We start from the raw sequence: 20,915 nt of genomic DNA, 5'->3' as shown, positions 1-20,915 counted from the left end.
TTTTATGCCCTTTTTTAGAATTTTAACATAGGGATGTAAAACTGGTATGTTACAAGACAGTATGTTTCCCCAGCTGTGTTAAAAATGTGAACTTTGATTCTTCTTTCTTTAGTTATCTAAAGCACTTCTGCATTGTTTTGTCTTTGGAAAAGATAATTTTGAATGCTTGATAGAGATTGCTTTGTGGGTTTCTTTTTCCTAAGAAACCTGAATTAACCCGGTTATCTTTCTGACACCATGTCAGGCAGTGGGATGGCAATCTCCATAATTACTACAACTCCTGCCGTAGTAGCAGTGGTATCCCATTTTGTGCAAGTGCTAGAACAAAGACGTTTATTAATGTTTGACATTACAAAAGTTAGAGAGGAGGTGTCAGAAATAGAATTCTAAGAATGAAGGCAAGAAGTGGGGGAATCCAAGGGAGGGGGGTCCCTGCTTGCTGCTCTTCACCTTTTTATTAGAATTACTTTGCATGGAAATAAGAATTTCAAAAGACCTGGGGAAAAAAAAAAGTAATTGGTTCAATCAACACGAAGTGCCTTTTTTTTTTTTTTTTTTGCTTTGATTTTATGTTTTTAAACAACTCTTGATACAGAGAAGGATTTAAATTTCCTTTAGGATAGAAAGGTGGGGGCTTTTTAACCTGTGGCTACCCCCTATCCATCCCTTGACCCACGCTGGTGTCAATCAGAGCAGAAGATTTCAGTAGTATTTTTTTACTTCTTGCTAGAAGTAGTTTTCAAGAAAAGATGACTTAAGGAATATTTTATCTGTTGCTGCAGAAACAAACCCACATTTGCAGCAAGAAAGTGATCGAGACATTTAACTGACCTGAAGGCTGTAGCTGAATTCCTACTGTATTTTTACATTATGCCCTGTATGCCTGCTAATGCAGAAAATGAGGTTTTTTATGGTTTCCCTTTCTTGTTATCAGCAGCAAAACTGGATGGCTTTTCCATCCTTACATACTGCTGTGTGTTCCTCTGCCTTTGGAAAGGGTAATATTCATGTGGGCTACAAAGCTCTGAAAAATGAGAGGATTTTGAGAGGAGAAATTGAATTTCTGACATAGTCTTCCCACAATACATTCCAGTGAGTTAAGAACAAAAAACAACAGATACTCTTTGTATTTAGATGCAGTTCTGAGTGATAAACTGCTTCTCAGACATTTGGATGGAAACTGATGGTCTAAAGATGGGCTGTTTTTCTGTATTGAAGAAAAAAATATCAGTTTTCATTAAAATTAAAAGAAAAAAACAGGCAATGTACTTTGCTTGACAGGGAGAGGGATTTCAGCTAAAACCACGACTTTTATGTGCAAATGGAAAAAAATGAGAAGCAAATTGAATTTCAGCATTTGCTATGTGGATACTTCTTTGATCATTCAGGCTGTTCTATTAAATGATATAAGATATGTGGATCTTTGGTAGAGTTTATTGAAACTCCAGTAGAAGGGAAGAAATCCCAACTTCTAAAACTTGGTATTTGCACCACTAAAAGAAAGTGCAATAACATCCCCCAAAATAATTCTGTTTCTATCTAAGCTGAAGCTGGTTTTGCCATTCTGCTTCATTTGCTTTTTCCATATTTTTCAGCAATTTTAAATGAACAGCACTGTGAAACAAACATAGTGGGAAGCAGAGCTTTACTTAAAAGTTTCTTTGATTGTATGGCGAGTTCAAGACTTAATGAACTGCAGCTATCAAACACAACTGTCAAACTGGCAAGAAATAGTAAATTTGGCCTTTTTCCTGCCACAGAGGAGAGATGAGGATGCTATTCTGCACCTCTCAAGCCAGGGCTTTGCAGGATTTATTGTGGAAGAGCAACAATGGGAAGGCTTTCCTGCTCAGAGATGATGTCCCCTGGGAGCCCAAAATATCTGTGTTTATTCAGGTTAGCTTGAGAAAGCTCTTGCTGCTGGGCATGTGTATTGACACAGAAAGCAAAATTTGAGGTTGCATAAGAAGGAGGAACATAAAATATTCTCTTTGTGGAAAATGAACAGAAAATCCCATTGTTCTGCATACAATTTACTCTCTTCTGGGAGAGAGAAAGTGATGCCTGTGCCTCTCTGCCCCCCTTTTCAACCCTTCTGTAACCCCGTCCTCTCCAGATTTGATGCTGCCTGCTTGGGATTGCCCTTGGTGGCCACTGCCACCTGCGCCTTGCACGGAGGTGACATTCCCAGATGCATTCTCCAGTTCTCAAATCCGTGAGATTTGAGATTCTCAGATCCCCTGTGTGTGCACAGCAGGGTCAGGCTCTGCTCTGCCCAGGATGTTAGAACCCTGGCTACTGAGAGTTTTAAACTTTGTGTGCTCACAGACACTGACCCCCCCCCCAAAAAAAACCACAATATTTGACCTGAGACTATAAAAAAAGCTTCTAAAATTAAATTATAAAACTGAAATTATGAGTATATAATTTAAATAGAAGTATATAATATCACGATAGAAAACTTAGAGTTCAAAGTTTCAGAATATAATAATATATAACAAAAATATATTATTTATATATTGTTCATACTAGATATAATATAGTATATAAATTATTTATAATAGATATATATTAGGGGTCAGTGGTGGCCATGGCAGTGCTGGGCTCTGATCTTCGAGGGCTTTCCCGACCTAAACAATGCCATGGTTCTGTGATCTCTGTGATTCTCTAGCTCCTTCTGGTCTGTTTGGTTTAAACCCCTTCCCCTCTCTCTCAGGGGTTCAGTGTTTGGGTGGGTGGGAGGTTCTACAGAACACTGCAAAATGAGGGCAATGAGTGAGGAAGGGATTAAACTTCCTCCCGTGAGTAATTTACACCTTTGCTGCTCAAATAACAGTGCTCAAATAGGATTTTCTATCCTGTTATCAGAGAATATGAGTAATTGTTGAATTATTTAAAAAGCAAACTTCAACGTGTCCTTTGATATATCATGACACTAATTTGGGTGAGTATTAGGTGTATTGTCTCAGTGTTTAAAGTACTCCACACTGAAAAACCTTCAAACTGAATCAACTCCAAAATCTCTCTTACTAAGCTATTGAGTGTAGCACAGTTAATGTGATTGGGGACATATTAGTAAAAACCTGAAAAGAAAACATGTGCTGTAGTTCCAGTCAGGTAAGTTGTTAAAAACTGAACGTGTGCTTAAGTGGGTCGTTGACAGTCAATGTTATAAAATGTGTATTCTATCTCTAATGCCATTGGTTTTATAGCCCTAGCATAATTTCATTTGACATAAAGCCTGAACACATTTCAGCAATCTCCAGCCAAATTTTGAAAACTTAATTTTCAGCTCACAGTTGCCGTAGTGCAACTCAGTTCTTATCCTTCTTATAAAATATTGGTGGCTGTGGCCCTTGGCAGTGTGAGATTTTTTCTATATTTGCAAACTGAAGTATTGGAGTATTTACTGTTACAGCATGGCCAAATAATGTCAACAGTTAAGGAAATGTCAGACAATCTTTGTGCAAAACCAGAAATTGAAAATGGACAGAGAGAAGTCCTGGGGATTAGGGGAAGGATTGTCATATGATGGAATCATCTTCATTGTTGCTTGGCCAAGGTGAGGTGCATCACTGGTTTCTGTTTGTTTGGTTTTTTGCTTTTGTTGGGGGTGTGGGCTTTTGTGGGTTTTTTTGTTTGTTTGTTTGTTTTGGTTTGTTTTTCTTTTTGGGGGGGGTTAGGGTTTTTTTTGGTTGTTGTTTTTTTGTTATTGTTTTGTTAGCTTTGTTAGTTTGGGGTTCCTTTCATTGTAAATGTGGAGAATTCAAAGGTCAGTAAGTTGAAGAATGTGTGTAGAAATGTCATGGAAATTTCATCTGTATTTCTTGGTGGGTGAGACAGGACAGGACTCAGTCAGTGGATCTTTGATGTGCTGAGGTGAGTGTTTTATCTCCCTGTGGTCAAACAGGCCAGTGTTTCATGTCCCTATCTCTCCTATCTGAGTGAACCCCATCTGCTCAGGGGGTCCGGACCATCCCCTGGGAGTCTGGAACGCCCAGATGTGCTGGAACGCCCAGATGTGCTGCGAGAGGCAGTTCCAGGTTCCCTAAATGGGAAGTTTTCTGCTCACAGTCCTGGAGGCGAGGCTGGGAAATGCAATTTCAGTGAAGACCCTGTTCCTCCGAGAGCTGTGGCTGGAGCAGCTCTGTGCTGTGCTCCGTGGCCTCTGGGATGTCCTTCCCTGCCCTCCTGCCTTGGATCCAGGTGGCAGAGCAGCCAGGGGTGGGCTGTGAGTCCAGGCAAGGCGCAGGTCGATGCTCTGGTGCTGCTATTACCTTTTCGTGCTCAAAGCCGCAGTCTGCCACTTTTCTTGCCACTTTTTTTACGGGGTTGTAATGAGGCTCTGACCCTTCAGGGCTGCTTAACCACAGAGTGTGGCTGCAGGGCAGCGTGGTGCCAACAAAAGGGTGTTTTCCTGTGCAATAACATCATTCAGGTGTCATGAAAACCTTGTGTTTTGCTCTTTGCAGGGGTCTTTGATTTTCCATCAGAGCCCTGTCAGTCCCTGGTGTTGGTGTGTGTCTGTAGCAGCCTTGTCCCTCATCTCACACAAAACTGCAGTTGCTTGAAATTTCAAGTGTTTGGTTTTTTCCCCTTGAAAATGTTTATAGATAGAAATTATTATATTTAACAGGGATGTAACAGGGTCTGAGATGTGCTGACTTCTTATTCTTGCCTCCCTATCGTGTGTTGGCTCACTTCAGGGAGAGAAGCTCTGTTTATAGCAGTCTTGAGTTGAACTCTTTTACAGCAGATCTATATTTGGGCATCTTTGCACATATCCTGGTGTCTAAAATGGGCACCATAATTCTTACCTTGTAGAGGAGTTTGGAGATTAGTTACTGTCTGTAAAGAGCTTTGAAAATGTCAAATGCTGTGTTTGCATATTTTGAGAATATAATTAGAAGACAGTAAATTAATCTTCTTCCTGTAAATTAATACATCGAAATTGTTTGCTCTGTGGAAATTGTATTGTGAATGCTTAGGGGTGGATTTATCTTTGTTCCTTTTTATTTTTGGTACATATGTGATGGTGTTTGCTGAGGAAGCCAGGCTTCACTTTTGCAGTGTGCAGTATAGGAGTGCAATCTTCAAAATCCAAGCTGTTTAGATAATTTCATTATTTACTTGCCTGCTCATTCTTTGAAATGAAGATGCATGTTTTCAGCAGCGAGGGTAATTTATTACCTAGAAAATTTTAACTTGGGCTCAGGAGGGTTTTTCATTATTTTCTGTGTTTCTTTTCTGTGTTAGGATGGATGAAGGAGGATGTGTGTCTCATCTTGATCCTGTATGTTTGATGCAGGAGCTCTCTGGAGAGATTTTTCTGGTCCATATTACATAAGTAATCAAAATGGAAGGTTATAAATGTTCGTCCTGGCCTTTAAAGTCCGATCTTTCAATTAAAATACAGGGATGTCTTCTGCAGGGCAAACCAGATGCTGAGGTTTGTGTCAGAATTGGTGTGGAGGAGCTCTCAGCACTGCCAGTTTCAGAGGAAAGGGCTGGAGAGCTCTGGCTGCTGTTTGGGCAAGGAGGGGAAGGCTGTCAGTACAAGCAGAAAGGTTAAGGTTGTGACAACTGGTGAAAAAATTAGAGTGTGTGGGAAAAAAAAGAGCAAAACACAGAAAGCTTTGAGTCCTGAAAAACGTTTAACACTGCAAATCATTACAGTACTCCCTTTGGTCTGTTTCTGTTTTCCCCATCTGTCCTTTCTGTGTCAGCTTGAGCATCACATTTTCTATTGATGCAGGCACATTCCTACTGATACAGCTCTGTTTCTACTACTTTAGTTGGATTTCTTCTAATTTATTTGTATGGTGCTTAGTTTTGTGGTACAGCTGTGGTCCCGGTTCATGTCACCTGTGCCATGCTTGAGGGGGGACCAAAACGTGGAGTGAGTTGAGTGTTCATTCCCTCAAGTTTGGGCCAGATGGAAGCTGCTGAAACCCTGAAATGGGGCAGGGGCAAGGAGTGAGGGGCTGTGCCCCCAGCCCACGTGCAGCAAGGAGAATGGGATTTCTGTGCTCCCTCTCCATCACTTGCACTGCAAACATTTCACTGCCGCGGTCCCTGCAGCTGCCTGCCCGTTTGGTGAGCTCTCCACGTGAGTGTGTGTGTGTCCTGGAAAACCTCTCAAACTGCCATTAAACCAGCACTTTCCGAGAGTGGTTGTTCCTTTGCCAGCTTAAGGAATGTCCTAGAGAGAAACAAAAGCCTGGGAGGGAGCAGAGGCAACAAGTGGTGCTGGAATATTTTTGTGTTTCGGTGTGAGCTGCGGCTCTGAGCGCTGTGTCCTTTCCTTGGCGTTTGGGAGGATGAGGATGCTGGGAATGGGGTGGAGGGTGAGCACAGAGCTGGCTGTGTCCACCACCAGGTGCTTGGAGCAGTTCTGTCTGTCTCTGGGCCTGGGCAGGCTGGGTTGGGCCGTGCTTTGCAGGAGTTGCTCTCCACTTTTCAGGAATGCAGCCTGCAGGAGTGTCCTCAGGGCGCATCTCAGCATCAGTCACCTGGGGAAATGAGATGCAGAGATGTGTCAGTGGCAGCCCCAGGAGCCCTGGTGCACGTGGGAGGGAGGCAGCAGCCCTGGCAGGGCTGTGAGTGTTTACTAGAGACTGTGCTGTCACTGCAAGGCAGCTCTCAGGTCCCTGGGAAACAAGTGGCTTGTGGTTTCTGGCAGCAAATTCCCACTGGGCTATGTCAAATGCGCTTTGAGATGGAGGTACCCGTGTTCAGTTTATTATGAGTGAATAATTTAGCTGCACTTACTTGTTGTACCCATTCCTGTAGGTTTTACTTGTTAAAATTTTCCTTTTATGTGGCAGAATTTTCCCATGTTGATAAACTGCTGCTGAAGTACAAATGGTCTGCATTGAAAATAGAGCAGATGGGGCCATATTAGCCTGGTTCTCTCATCCATGGAAACAAGTGCTGTAACCATTGTAATTTGGTGTAATTTCATTGCAAGTCAACAGAGTTGCAGGAGAATTTAGGTCCTCAGTGACCTTTGTGTATTCCTTGACTTCTGTTTTGCGTGCAAGTTGGTATTTTCTAATTGACGGAGTAAGAGTTTATAACACAGGGTGCATTTATGTGTAATCTCCCTAACTGGAAAACTGTTGATTGCATAATTACATATAATTACCTCAGTTGTTCTTGGCCTGGCAATATTTGCAGGATGGCTCAGGAAGGCAATTCACTGTCAGATGTCAGAATAGATTTTATGGAGAAGGTTGGCACTCGATTAATTCAATATTGGCTGAAGATAGCAGACATCAAGCCATCCCATCCCTCATCCAGTACAAGATATTTTGTATTTGTCCAGTTTGAAGCTAAACTGGAGCAGATATCACAGCCCATCTCTGAATATTCTCAGTGTGGGGGATCCAAATCAGTATTTTCTAATGTGCTCTAGGCAGATAAAAGCCCTATTCTAATTTCCCTGTGGAATATTTTTCTCCCTAGTTCTGTTCAGTATCTGATGTCTACCTATCAGGGATGATGAAGTAACATTAAAATGGTAAAAAAACCCCCACCTCCTTAATCCCCAGGTGTCACCAGAAAGAAACACAGAACCTGAAATACTCCAGTGTGTCTCTACCAGGTTTGCAAATTACTTCTTTATTTTTTAAAAGAATCAAAATTGAACCCAAAACCAGCAAGAAAAACCCCTGGAAACTTGTTAGAGCCAGCACTTTATGAAGGCACCAGCACATCTCGTTTATAATCAGGTGCAGAGCAATCTGAGGGCTGTAGAAGACTCTCATGCCACCAAGGGAAGTTTTAATTATCCCCTCTAGGACTATGAGAAAGGCTCCCACCAAAGGTCCAACTGCTCTAATTACCTGTGCCACACAGTGGCTGTGAGGACATGCTGGGGAAGGCATCTATTTAATGCTGATTTTACTTTTCCCTTCCCTCTGCTCTGAATTGACTTTCCAGTTATTTTCAGCTTCAGGACTGTTTGCATTACTAATATATGAATTCTGTGTGTTTGCTAGCCCAGAAATCCTGCACAGTGAACCCTCTGCTCTGCCTGCACATCACTGCCACTGCATTTACCACTTCCTTTATCACAGAGCAGCACCAGACTATCACCAGCTCTGTGAATTACCACTTTCTTCTGTTTGTTTTGAAGCTGTTTTCTCTGACCTTTGTTTAATAGATTTTTTTTAACTTTTAATTGGAAAAGAAGTAGACCTGTGACACCCTGTTCTTGCACTTTGCACACCTCCTGCTTTTGCAGACTCCTGTTGTATCCCCAGAGTTGTTCCTTCCATGGAATTACAGAACATTCTGGTTGGAAGGGGCTTTTTAAGGGTTTCCTAGCCCAACCCTCCCTGCAATGAGCTGTGACTTTATCAGGTGGGTCAGAGCCCTGTCCAGCCTGGCCTTGAATGTCTCACCACCCTCGTGGTAAAATACTCCTTCCTCATATCCAGTCTGAATTGGCCTCCTTCATCTCAAAACCATCATCTCATGTCCTTTCCCTGTGCTGAAGAGTCCCAGCTTGAAGTTTTAGTTATCCAGCTGGGACATACCCAAAAGTGCCCACAGCACTCGGGATGTTTCATGGTGTAACTACCTTGTTCACTTTGTTATGTTCCTCTCCCAGCCATCCCTGCAGTCTGATTTGCTTCTTTTGGCACTGCTGAGCACTGGGATGCTGTTTCCATGGAACCTTTCCCGGGACCTCGCTCCTGAGTGGTGCTACCAAACACAAAGCCCATCTTCCCACATGTGAAGCTTGGAGTGTTTTTCCTCACGTATGTCACTTTGCGTTTGTGGCAATTAATTTTGTCTGCCCTCTTGCTCTCCAGTAACTCAGGCCTGTCGAAGTTCTTAATAAGAGATTCTCATCTCTTAGTATCTCAAATAATTTACAAACTTTGTCATCCTTTGTAATGGCTGTCCCAGTCCTCAATAGAATTCCCTGAGGAAGTCCTTTGATGACTGTTGCATTCTAAGAACTGACAGATGGCTCAATATTCCAACTGATTCCTAGCTTTTGAGCAGATTTTTTTTTTTCTTTTTATTTTAATTTTTCTTTATTTTTAAGTCTGTGGAGTGACCTTTTTTTTTTAAGTCCTACATGCTGTAGCATTTCCCCGAATATCTGTCAAAATCACTGTGAAAACCATTTTTGTTGCTACCCAAGCACGTGTTGACCCCTCTGAGAACTCCTCTGGGTTTAGAGCAGATGACATCCTTGTACAAAAACCATCTGACTCTTCCCAAGTACATCGTGTTAATTCTGATGTCCACTAATCCTGTTCTCATTATAGCTTCTACTAATTGGTGTGATACAAGCATGAAATGTGTCGGCTCAGTAGATCTCCCTGGAAACTTCAAAATGAATTCTCAGTCCCGTCATCATTCCGTTCTCATGCTAATTTAGCAGCAATGGGATGTGGATTTCCTGCCAGGAGTGGTGGCACAGCAAGTCCCAGCACGGGGGAATCTTCCCTGGCAGAGGGGAGCTCTCCTGCCCACCCTGCTGCTGGCACAGCCATGGAGTTACCGGGTGGTTTGGGTTGGCAGGGACCTTAAAGCCCATCCATCCCACCCTTCCATGGCAGGGACGCCTGTCCCAGGCTGTTCCAACCTGGCTTTGGGCATTCCCAGGGGTCCAGGGGCAGCCACGGATGCTCTGGGAGCTCCATCCCAGGGCCTCCTCACCCTCCCAGAGAACAATTCCTTCCCAATATCCCGTCTCACCCTCCTGTGCTTGAAGCCATTCCCCTTGTCCTGGCACCGCACATTGTTGTAAATCATCTCTCTATGTGAGGGGTTGCTGCCTTCTCCCTCAAACATTTCCCTCACCTCCACATATTCATCCTTGCTCACTTATTCCCTCCTAGAGGTGCTGCCTTCTTCCCAACATTTCCCCTTCTTTTCCTTCCCTTTCCCCCAGGGTGTGAGTAATACAGAGTACACATTTTGTTCTGTGTTTCAGAAGCTGGGCAAAATACTGTCAGTCGAATACATCTGAAAACTCCATGAGTTAATGTGTCCTTGGATAGCATAAGCTGCTTTGATTTAGACTGCAATTTGCTGCTTTTCCTTCTGGGATTACTGAGGAGTTTTCAGTTGCTGTAGTGATTCTTCTCTTTTGCTCAGCAATTTGCTTGCATTTCAGGTTGCTCACAGGCTTCCAGGTTCTGAAATGAAAATGCCTTTAGAAGTCAAGAACAATAAATATTTTTAACTTGTCATGTTAAATTTTAATTAATCACCTCTGCCACCTTTTTCCAGCCTCAAAGGTTTGCAACACGCCCTTGCAAACATCAGGCAATGAATGTAAGCCTTAAATACATGGCAAATGATTAAGCTTCCTCATGCTTCACATTGAAGACAGGCTTTTGTTATGGCTCTTAATGTTTTGGTAGCAATCTTGGTACACCAACAAATTTTCCACCATTGTTTTTCATCTCTGTTTTCCATTCTTATCAATATTGACGCCCATAAATTTTCTTTTTAATTTACTCACAATATCCCAGCTTGAACAGTTAAACCAGGACTGCAATAAATCAGTGAAAAATCGGGAAATAGCACCTGGCCAGATCATGGCACAACTAAGTTTTAAAATTACAATTTCACAGTGCATTATTATAAATTAGTTTTATGTTTAGCGTGGAAATCTTTGGAAAGGGCAGTTGTCTGGGGCATTGCCACTTATTGACCTCAGTGGTCTGAAAAGCAGTATTTCTGTTACAGGGCATGTATCACTTGGGTTAATATTTTTTTTTTTCTATGGGGTTTTTTTGGGTTGGCTTTTGGATTTTTGTTTGTTGTGGAGTTGTTTTGTGTGTGTATTTTTTGTTTGCTTGTTTGTTTGTTTGCTGTGGTGTTGCACTTTTTTTGGTGAGAGTTTGTCTGTCCCATTGATTTTTTTGTAATCAGAACAGTGGTTTTTCTCCCTTCTGCAGGGGAAATGTTGGAGCTGCAGAGGTTTTGCTGCCTTGCTTTGAGTGCTGCCATCCCTTGGGCAGCTTTGCAAGGGCAGAGTGGTGCTGTGAGCTGCGGGGCAGCCCAGCTCTGGTGCAGGATTTCTGCACGCAGAGCCTGAGCCTGGCTCCAGCCTTGTCTCTGCAGCAGGCACCCATCAGCTCCTCCCTCACTGCTCCTTTCTCTGCAGGGAGAAACTCTGGTCAAGCCCAGGTAGGGGCCAAGGAGGGACACACAGCAGTGCTCCTGATGTCCCTCAGCTCCTTCCTTGGCTGTCAGTCGTGCCTTCGTACCTGTGCCAGGCACCTGAAGCTTCCCCTCCTCTTTTTTTCTCCAGCTTTACCTTCAAGAACTCTGCCAAAGGTGTTTTTGTGCAAATGAAGCCTTGCCGTGTCACTGGACACTGAAGAGACACCTTGAAATGAAATCACTTCATTTGTTTTATGTCAAAACACAGATTGTTCATATTACCCTCTATGATTCCAGTGGTTTTCAGAATAAACATAAACCACAAAATTGTCTAGCTGAAGTTGAAACACAAGTGTGTTCCTGATATCCAGCAGACAGGATAATGATGGTGATGAGGGTAGTTGATGTAAATATGTGCTACAGTTCTTAAATATTTACTGTTTTCTCTTCAGGAGAAGTTTGGTGTGTATGCAGAAGGGTGTTTTTTACCTGTTCTGTGCTGCAGTGATGTGCAGGCTGAACTGTTTGGCATTGAATGGCAATGCTAAAATTATATTGTCTCTGTGTAATTATATATACAGGCCCACTCACATACATCACTTACTGGGGAATGTAATAATGCATCACAGACACCATCTTATTTTCTTGTAGTAAATTAGTTTTTTTAATGAGCAACATTTATTTTGAAAAGAGAATTTAAAGATAACTTTGAGATTCTTTTTAGAGGCATGTTATGGTATTTTTCTTGCACTTTTCTTGGTCTAGAATTGACTATTTCTGGATAAATGAAGTGAGACCTGATCCTGATGCTTGAATGCAGCATGCCTGTTTGGGGGGCTGACAGATGTAGGCGATTTCAAAACAAATGCCTTGTGTTATTTGGCTTTAGTTGCCAATGGGTAACTGAGCTGCTGTGGTTGCCCTCTAAGTTAGTTTAAATGTATGCATTTTCTTGCTCTAACTGTGTGTTTCTGGCGTGCCTGTCGCCATGGTAACTGCGCATCTCTGAGTTTAAATTCCGTGACATGAGATCACTGCAAGTCTTGCTTTAAAGAGGTCTGAGTTGCTGCACTTTGAAAGTAGGGAGGACTCTGATATTGTCTCTCCCTTCAACTTGAGTCCCCACACAATGGGATTAAATCCAGTGCTTGTCTGCACTTGTGTCTTTATTCTAATTTTATATGTAACAGCTTTATGAAACGCAAATAACTTGTTACATAATATGCAGTGCTGAACAGTGTGATTTATCTTTAAATATGCTTTTTAAAATAGACTGTTCCACTCTATAAACAGAGAACATTTGTGTGTAATCTTGCTGCACTTTTCACTGTGCTGTAGGTTATTTTCAACTGCACTGTATTATTGTAAAAGTTTTTATCTTTCACTGCTATGGAGAATCCTATGGACCTGATTAAATGGGTTTTTCCTTCCTATTCATGGTATTCAGGTTTAAGTGATATGCTCTGTTGAAACCCCACAGCTTATAAGATTGTTCTTCTACTCATTTATTATTCCTCATTTGGGCTCTGGAGCTGTTTAATTTCTGAGACTTAACAGGTCTGAGCCTGAACTTCATTTAGTTAAAGCCTGTTAAATGTGAATGCTGCTTCTGATTTGGCCTCATTTCTGTTGTGATTGCCTGTAATCCTGGTGCTCTTCTGCGTGAAGAGTGCTTTTTATATTCATAGTGATGTTTAACAAACTAATACAATGCACAAGTGAATAATTTCTCCTCCTGGAATGCCTTTTTTTGTGCTCATGTTACCCAAAAGGAAGCCAAATGTAGGAGTGCTCGAGTTTGGCTGTTGGAGCCCAGACAGGAATTTCTGTTCCCTGTGCACAGATGTGGAGGTGGACGAGGGCTGGGGGAGTTCTGGGCAGTGAGGACAGTGCAGGGATCCAGACAAGTTCAGTCAGAATTGCTCCTGAATGCCCTCAGACCCAAACCAGCATGTTTTTATGACCCTCACACATCCTCCTGCCTGTGAAACACCTGGATTGCTAAAGGGTGTGTTTAGGGCACTTGTGGAAATTGAAGGTGTGTTTAGGTAGAATCTTTTCTGACCTGTTTTCAGGTTCTCCTTCCATCTGAGCTGGAAGTAGCCTTTTTGCTGCCTGGCTGTAAGCTGGTACACAAGCTGTGCAAAATAAGGTTGTAAATATCCATCCCTGTCATGTGGGAGCTAAGGTGGCTCTCCCCTCCCCACCAGCTACATCTGCTCATGCTGCGTTCTGACAGTGGCAAAAACCTCCCTGAAAGTTCTGTGGAACACACCAGGGCAATGGCCTTCATGCAAGAAATGCCACATTTTGGGTGAATAGCCTGTTCTTGTGGAAAAAAAAGGCAGTTGCCATATGGTTATGGATGAGACTTCTTGAGAGAGGGGAAAACATGTTTTGGGAGTATTATGGATGACAAGGGTCCTCGTTCTTCTGGGAAGGTGGGGAATGCACTGGAGCCAGTGCACAATCTGCATTTTTGGGAGGAGGTGGTGGTGGCTCCAGGCTTGGATCCCCATGCTGGCTGAGGGAAGTTTGAGGTTAAAAATGTGTGGGAGAACTGCAGACACCCCACTGTAGTTCTGTTATTGTGCTTGGCTGTAGGAGCTCTTTAGGGAGTTGTATTTTGTTGTCTTGGATGTGGAAGTTTAGGAACAATAACTTAGCAATAAGTACATGAAAGCTATTACCTTGATACACAGGGGAATATTTTCAGGGTAGTTTTAACTTCAATCCATGTTTCAAGACTAAAACTTAAAACACATCTTTGGGCTGGCAACACACTGGGCTGAGTATAGAAAGTCTTCTGGTGGTTTTTATTTGCTGGGTGGGATGTTTTTTGTGTTTTCTATTTTTTTTTTTTTTGTTGTTGTTTGGTCGGTTTTTGTTAATTTTTAAAATTTTACATATCTTTTTAATTTAAGAGTTTCTGAACCCTTTTTTCCTTTGTTCCAATTTGCAGCATTATTTTACTGTTCTCTTTGGCCATGAGGGGCAGAAGCCACTGGAGCTGCGTTGTGAGGATGAGGTGGATGGAGAGGAGTGGGTAGAAGCTATTCACCAAGCAAGGTATGGAACTCGATTTGTGACCCTCTGATCCATTTTATTACAGATAAATGGATAATACTTTGAGAACCTAAACCCATCTTCCAAACAGAAAGAAATGATTACATGTATTATCTGGGTGTTGTTTCCAATTCATAAGTACCTTATAGGAAAAAAACACCTTTAACTTTCAATGCTTATTTCACTGCCTTTTATCTTTCATAAGCAATTGTGCTGCAGTTGAAATTAGTTCAGGAAGAATATATTATTTTATTAGAAAGAAGCCCTAGGATTAGTCTTCTGTTAGAGACAAGCGTGTCATGTGAATGAGGAAATTAATGATATGACAGATGAATAAATGAGTTTTTCCTCAAAAACTCTTGCAGAGAAATAAGTGTAAGAAAGAGGATGTCGAGCCATTAAGATGATGAAGTGTGACAAATAAATTTTTGACTTTGAAACCGAAATTCTGAATAACCTGAACCACAGTTTTGTGAAAAGGGACATGGCAGGACCTTGAGCCATGCAGTAGTCTGTGCCTGAGGAGAGGCCTGGGTGGCAAGGGGCCGTGGTTTATGTGTAATCTAAATTAAAGTCATCTCAGTGAAGGCCTGAGGAATGCAGGAGGAATGAGAAACGCTGCTCAATCTTCAAAGTTTTTAGAAGTTTAGTAAGGGATAAAAGGGATAAAATCCAGTGCTGGGGTGCTTGGCTATTTGCTAAAAGCACACCATTAACCTAAGCCATGTTCTCTATATACTGTTACATTGCAGGGGATGCAGGCATATTCATACGAGTTTGAGTTGAGTATGTATATATTCAAACATTCCTTTGGGTTTAGATGTTCTTTTTCTTGGTTTTAACCTTTGGCTTGTTGTCATGCCATCTTGTAAATTAAACCAATATATTTTATTTCTTCTTGTGGTTCCATCCTGTTGTTTTTACACTCCCTGGTAACGAGGAGCCAGTAAATTGGGTTCTGGTTTTTGTCACTCTTATTTTACCACTCAGTCCACAAATGCAAGGAATCACATAATTATCCTACTCCATTCTCTGAGTTAGTTACATAAAGGCATTTTAACATCAGATAATTTCTATTTAAATATTATGCTATGGTCTAAGATATATTTATCAAATATTTCAATACCTATATTTATAATTTATATTATACTTATATTTATATTTTATAATTCTATTTATATTTATATTTTCAATTTTTACTTCAGTATTTACCAAGTATTTCTATAAGCTATATGGTGCATACCTAAACGGACTGATTATACTATACCAAAAAGCAGCTAAAAGGAATCACAAATTTCACTATATCAGGATCTCTGTGATGAATAATAACTGGCAAAACAAAAGCTAATACATAAATGTGAAAGGCAATAACGGTATTTGTAATTTATAACAGGAGGCAAAGCTGCTGCTGAAATGCACTTTCTGCAGCCTCCTCCCATCCACACTCACCTCAGCTAATCTGCAGTGCCATGGTAACGCACAAGGAGCCAGGCAGCTCCCGAATTGCTTAGGACACGAGCCATGTAAACACAAGTGATTCTGCTTCAGGACTAAAATTGAACATGAGCAGCTCGTAGTTTTTAATTTAGAGCTTGTGAAGTGAGGCCCTGGGGTTGGAGGCCTTGTGCTGCCTGGGCAGCCTGCTTTGGGAGCTGTGTCCTCCTCTGGTGGTGCCTAGAGCAGAGGCTAGACAGTGTTAAAGGAATAAAGTAGGTATTTATTAAAAGGCCTCAAAGGATGCACCTAGGGCAGCACAAAAATGTGGCCAAGGCTCCACCTAAGGTGGACCCAAGATGGACTCTGAGTCACGAGTTTTCACACTTAGATGAGTTTTGGTCCTTTTCCATATTGGGGTTCAGTGTCCAATTCCAGCTCCCAGTCTGCAGTCCCACCCTCCCAGTTTGCTCCCCTCCATTCCCTGCTGTTTGCACTTTTTGGGGCTGGAGCTGCTGTGGTGTCCTTGGTTCTGGAAAAGGATTGTTCTGTGTGACTGGGCTGTGAGGAGAACTGCTGACACTTTCTATGGAGTTCAGAGTTATTTATGGTGCAGCACAGAATCTGGAGAATATGAAAGCTCAAATTAAGGTATTGCTGGTGCCACTGAGTGGGGCTCTGTCCTCTCCCAGGCCAGCCCTGTGGGGAGGCAGTGGAGAGCAGCTCTGGGTGACAACAGCATCCCCATGCCCTGGGGTCCCTGGGGCTCAGGGCTGGGCCGGTGTCCCTCCCCTGTCTGACACCACAGCCCTGTGCTGCTGCAGGGCTTGTCCTGGTCTGGGACAGCTTTTGCTGTGCAGTGTCCTGGAGTGATTGCCTAGAACAGGAGCTGGATAAGATTAAAAGAATAAAGTGGGTATTTATTAAAGGCCTTCAACAGGTACATCTTGGGCAGTCAGAAGCCTCCCAGAGGCTGCACCCTAGATGGACAGTGGTCGTGAGTTTTTCCACACAATTAAGTTTGGTCCATTTGCATTTCAGGGGTTAATCCTCCAATTCCATCTTCAGGTAAAGCAGTCCTTTAGCCCCAGTTTGCTCCCCCTCAATTCACTTTTGTTTATACTTTCAGGGCCTGAGGCTGTAGGGTGTCGTTGGGTTTCAGGCCCATAGCAATGTGACCAAAATGTGAAGACAGTAACTAACACTCTTTATGGAGCTTAGAGTTATACCCTAAAGCAGCACAGGATTTGAAAAACATAAAAAGCTAAATCAAGGCGTCCAGCTGACAGGGAGTGAGGAAGGGAACAGGGCTTTTTGCCTCATGCTCATGGACATTCAGGGACTGCAGCATCCTGGGCTTCCCTCTCTGCAGCACCAGTTTGGTTTTGCCACAACCTTTCCCTGCCAGGGGGGACACACAGGGGAGATTTGGGCAGTGCTTCCAGGGAACAGGGACAGGAGCAGAGGGAACGGCCTCAGGCTGGGCCAGGGCAGCTCAGGGTGGGCACTGCAGGAATTTCCCCATGGAAAGGGGGCTCAGGAGCTGCCCTGGCACTGCCCAGGGGGGCTTGGAGTGCCCAGCCCTGCAGGTGGCACCTGGAGGTGGCACTCGGAGCTCTGGGCTGGGGACAGGGTGAGGATGGGGCACAGCTGGGAATCCATGGGCTGGCAGGGATTTTCCAGCCTCTGTGATTCTTGTCCATTGCCTGGTGTAAAAGGCATGTAAGCAAGAAGAGCTTCATAACATGAGGTAAAATATTTGTCCTTGTAGTTCAGTTTGTAAGTGTGTCACACATGAATTTTCAGGGTAGAAACTGACATGAAATGAAGGCAATGGTAAACAATGCACAGCTGAAAATAGTGAGAACTTGCAGAGAAGTTGGTTGTGACATTCAGGGTCAGGGTGGCTGACTTTTGACTCCACCAGGGAGTTGTCATTGCAGGCTTTACAGGACAGCTGAGTAACTAAGATCAGTATTTTTATCTCCACCCCTTTTGCTATTTGCCTGTTTCCACCTTATTTGGGCCTACCTCCTGATGATATTGAACTATGGGCATCTCCATGAGGGATAGTCTCAAGGTCCTTTACCATTTGGGGGATTTTCTTCATCACCATTTCTGCACAGATATCTTAATTTTCTTGGGGAAGTTTCCCAAGGATAGAGACACGGCTTTCTTGTGTTTTCTTGGACAAAATTCCAGCAAGCGACCAAAAAAAAAAAGTAAAATTTAGTTGGTAAGCATGGAGTGTCATTCCCTATTGTGGGTTACCTCCTTGCTCTGATGATTTTCTCCTTCACTGGAAGCTGCTTTTGTTTGCTTTGCATTGTGTCAAGCAGAACAGCCTGGAGTTTCTAATTAGTTGCTAAACCGTTGGGTCTTTTGCTGAAGATAGATAAAAAGAGGCTAAAATAATAGTTTTTTAGTATTGTGTAAGACTTTTCTTGCCAACTTAATTGAACAAAAGAGCACAGATTGTCTTTAGGTATTGAATTTTGCCTTCATCATGATCTAGACCTTTTCCCTGAAGTTTATCTATATTTTTGACAAACGGGAGAAGTTTTGGTGACTTCTGAAGTGCCACTGTTGATTTGAGCCTAACCTAAGGGGTTTTTTTAGGAATTGATGAATGGCATTTTATGTAGCACTTTTAAGATGCTTTTTTGTGCTGTCTAGGTGTCTTAGTTACAAATTGTTGGAGGAATTGAGAAGACTGCCACTACTCTTATATTGAAAAGAGACCTGGGAACATCTTGTTCTGTGTTGAATATGCTGGCATTTGAGAAAGGGAAGTATTAAATTGCTTTCCAGAGGGTCATATCCTCATGAGGAGCTGTGGTAATCCCTGTGTTAGCTGAGACAATGCAATTGAGGTAGTTGAGGCTTTTTGTTTTCTTAGATTGACATATAGAAAATCTAATTTTGTACTTCTTTTTGTTATTTTTTTTCTCCAACACATATTTGTAGCCATCAAAATTTCTTCCACATCTAATTTACTTTGTCAGTTATAAACAGATTGTTGAAAAAAGGATGCTGCAATCTCACTGCACCCCATGGACCACTCTGGGTAAATAAGAATTTTATTTGGGCGCCAGTACCTAATGAAAGGATCTTTTCTGCTGTGATGTTGTCCATTGTTCCTGTTCATAGAGCCCTCTCCTCACATGGGGGATTGTTTGGTTTTTGAGCAGGAATTGGGATGTATAATCCAGTATATTTTACTGGAACCTCATTATCAGTTCCATATCCTGTACTTACTTTTTTTCCCCCTTCCATTTTATTTGTCTTTTCAATATTTTGGTTTCTCTTTAATATCCAGGGTGGCAGAGCATGATTTGCTCGTTCTGAGCTACAATTTTGGGCAAGATGATTTATTCCTGGCAAGTCCTAGTTCCTCTGTCAGTGACTGCATTGGGAAGTCCTGTTTTTGGCTGTCTTCCAGAACTTGTTCTCTTGTGAAAAAATCTCTTTCACCTTCAATACACTGAGGTGCACTTATCACTCTCTATTAGAAAATCTTCTGTGTTTTAAGGCTTTTTTGCATTTAGCTCAAAAACTCTTATGCTTTTTTTTCATATGAATGCAGGATTAATAAAATTTATTGGACTTCTCTGCTTTAGCTTATGCCAAAGTCTTAAATTCCCACGTGTGGGAATAAAAACTCTCCTTTCATGCAGGCACAAGTGTGAATGTAATTGGGAAACTGATTTGAAAAGGAAATATGCTTTTTTAATTTATTGCCAGCTTAGTTGTAATCAATCTCATTCCTCCAGGTCTGCTCACTGCACAGGTGATGTGGGAGAAGATTAGGGAGGAAAATGGGAATAATTCTTTCACCTGGGTCACTGTTTAAGGTGTACGAGGAACTACTGCCCTCTAACTGGCAAGTTAAAATTAAAAACAAACAGAAGCAGCAAAGCTTTCTCTCAGATTTGCAGGCACACTTCTGCTGTGTATTTTACATAGTATTTTGCAGGTGGTTGTAAGCTCACTGTGGCATCTCAGAGCTGCGCTGTGCTGATGCCTTGTTGTCAGTAAAACTGTATTAGCTGAGGCCTGGTGCTTTAATAACCAGGATTTTGTGGTTTCTGGTGGGCTGGGAGTGAGGCAGAGAGGTGCATCCAGTGCAGACACCCAGTATGAGCCCCTCAAAAATCACTGAGCTGTGCAAGCTGTCCAGGGGCTGCTCCTGGACCTCCATTCCTGTGATGATGCCTTGGAGTGGCTGCCTAGAATAGAGGCTGGATAATATTAAAAGAATAAAGTGCGTATTTATTAAAGGCCTTCAATAGGTGCATTTTGGACAGTCAGAAGCCTGCCAGAGGCTACACCCAAAATGGACAATGGTCACAAGTTTTTCACACAATTATTTTTCACACAATTAAGTTTGGTCCATTTGCATATCAGGGGTTAATCCACCAATTCCAGGTTCAGCTAATGAAGTAATTTACCCCCAGTTTGCTCCCTCCCAATTCACTTTTGTTTATACTTTCAGGGCCTGAGGCTGTAGGGTGCCCTTGAGTTTCAGGCCCAGAGGGCCTGTGTTGTCTGACCAAAATGTGAAGACAGTGGCTAACACTATATATGTAGTTCAGAGTTATACCTTAATGCAGCACAGGATTTGAAAAATATAAAAGCTGAAATCCCAGAGGCATCGCCCTGCAAGTGCTCATGCTGCTCTGGTCTCCAGTTGGGCACACCGGGGCCTGCACAGCCGTCCCTCAGCCAGCCACCCAGGCCTGTGGCGTTCCCAGAAGCTGCTTTTGTTTGCTTTCCTTTGTGTCAAACAGAGCACCCTGGAGTTTGTAATTAGTCACTAAGCCATTTGTTTAGTAATTAGTTGGGTTTAGTTTAGTTTAAACCGTTTCCAGCAGCCTAATCACCAATCCCTGTTGGTGCAGGCCGGCCTCTGTGTGTCCCCAGTGCTCGGCTCTCCTGGCTCAGCCATGGCTGGTGGTCAAACATCTGTGCCAGGCTCACACCTCCAGCTCTCCTGTGTGCCCCTGGCACTGCAGGGACCTGTGGGCTTGTGGTGCCAGCTCCAGAAAGTGGCACTGAGAGCTGTAGGGATGCACACATGCAGTCCCCCTCACCAAGGAGAGGAGAGAGAGGTGGGTTTGGTGAGAAGGCAGGATGGGTAGTGGTGGGGATGTGCAGGTCTTGGCCAGACAAGTGTGTTGATCACTATGCTTACCTGAGATCCTTTATCCCCTTTTATCCCCTTATCTCTGTGTTTTCCAAAGCTTGCTGCTCCTCAAACTTATTCCATGCCTTCC

At 42.7% G+C, this 20,915-nt stretch overlaps 1 protein-coding gene across 6 annotated transcripts in view; it reads left to right on the top strand.

Annotated features, from left to right (window-relative positions):
* Positions 1-20,915, top strand: part of RASGRF2 (Ras protein specific guanine nucleotide releasing factor 2) — a 128,285-nt gene that overhangs the window by 25,043 nt on the left and 82,327 nt on the right. For all 6 annotated transcript variants that reach the window (XM_074532303.1, XM_074532302.1, XM_074532301.1 and 3 more), the window contains exon 2: positions 14,102-14,208. In XM_074532303.1, coding sequence (XP_074388404.1) covers positions 14,102-14,208 — 107 coding nt within the window. The remainder of the gene's footprint in view (positions 1-14,101; positions 14,209-20,915) is intronic.

Source organism: Zonotrichia albicollis, chromosome Z, assembly GCF_047830755.1.
Source record: "Zonotrichia albicollis isolate bZonAlb1 chromosome Z, bZonAlb1.hap1, whole genome shotgun sequence".
Lineage (NCBI taxonomy): Eukaryota > Metazoa > Chordata > Aves > Passeriformes > Passerellidae > Zonotrichia > Zonotrichia albicollis.
The sequence above is the reverse complement of the archived record's forward strand: the minus strand, read 5'-3'. Positions and strand labels throughout refer to the sequence as shown.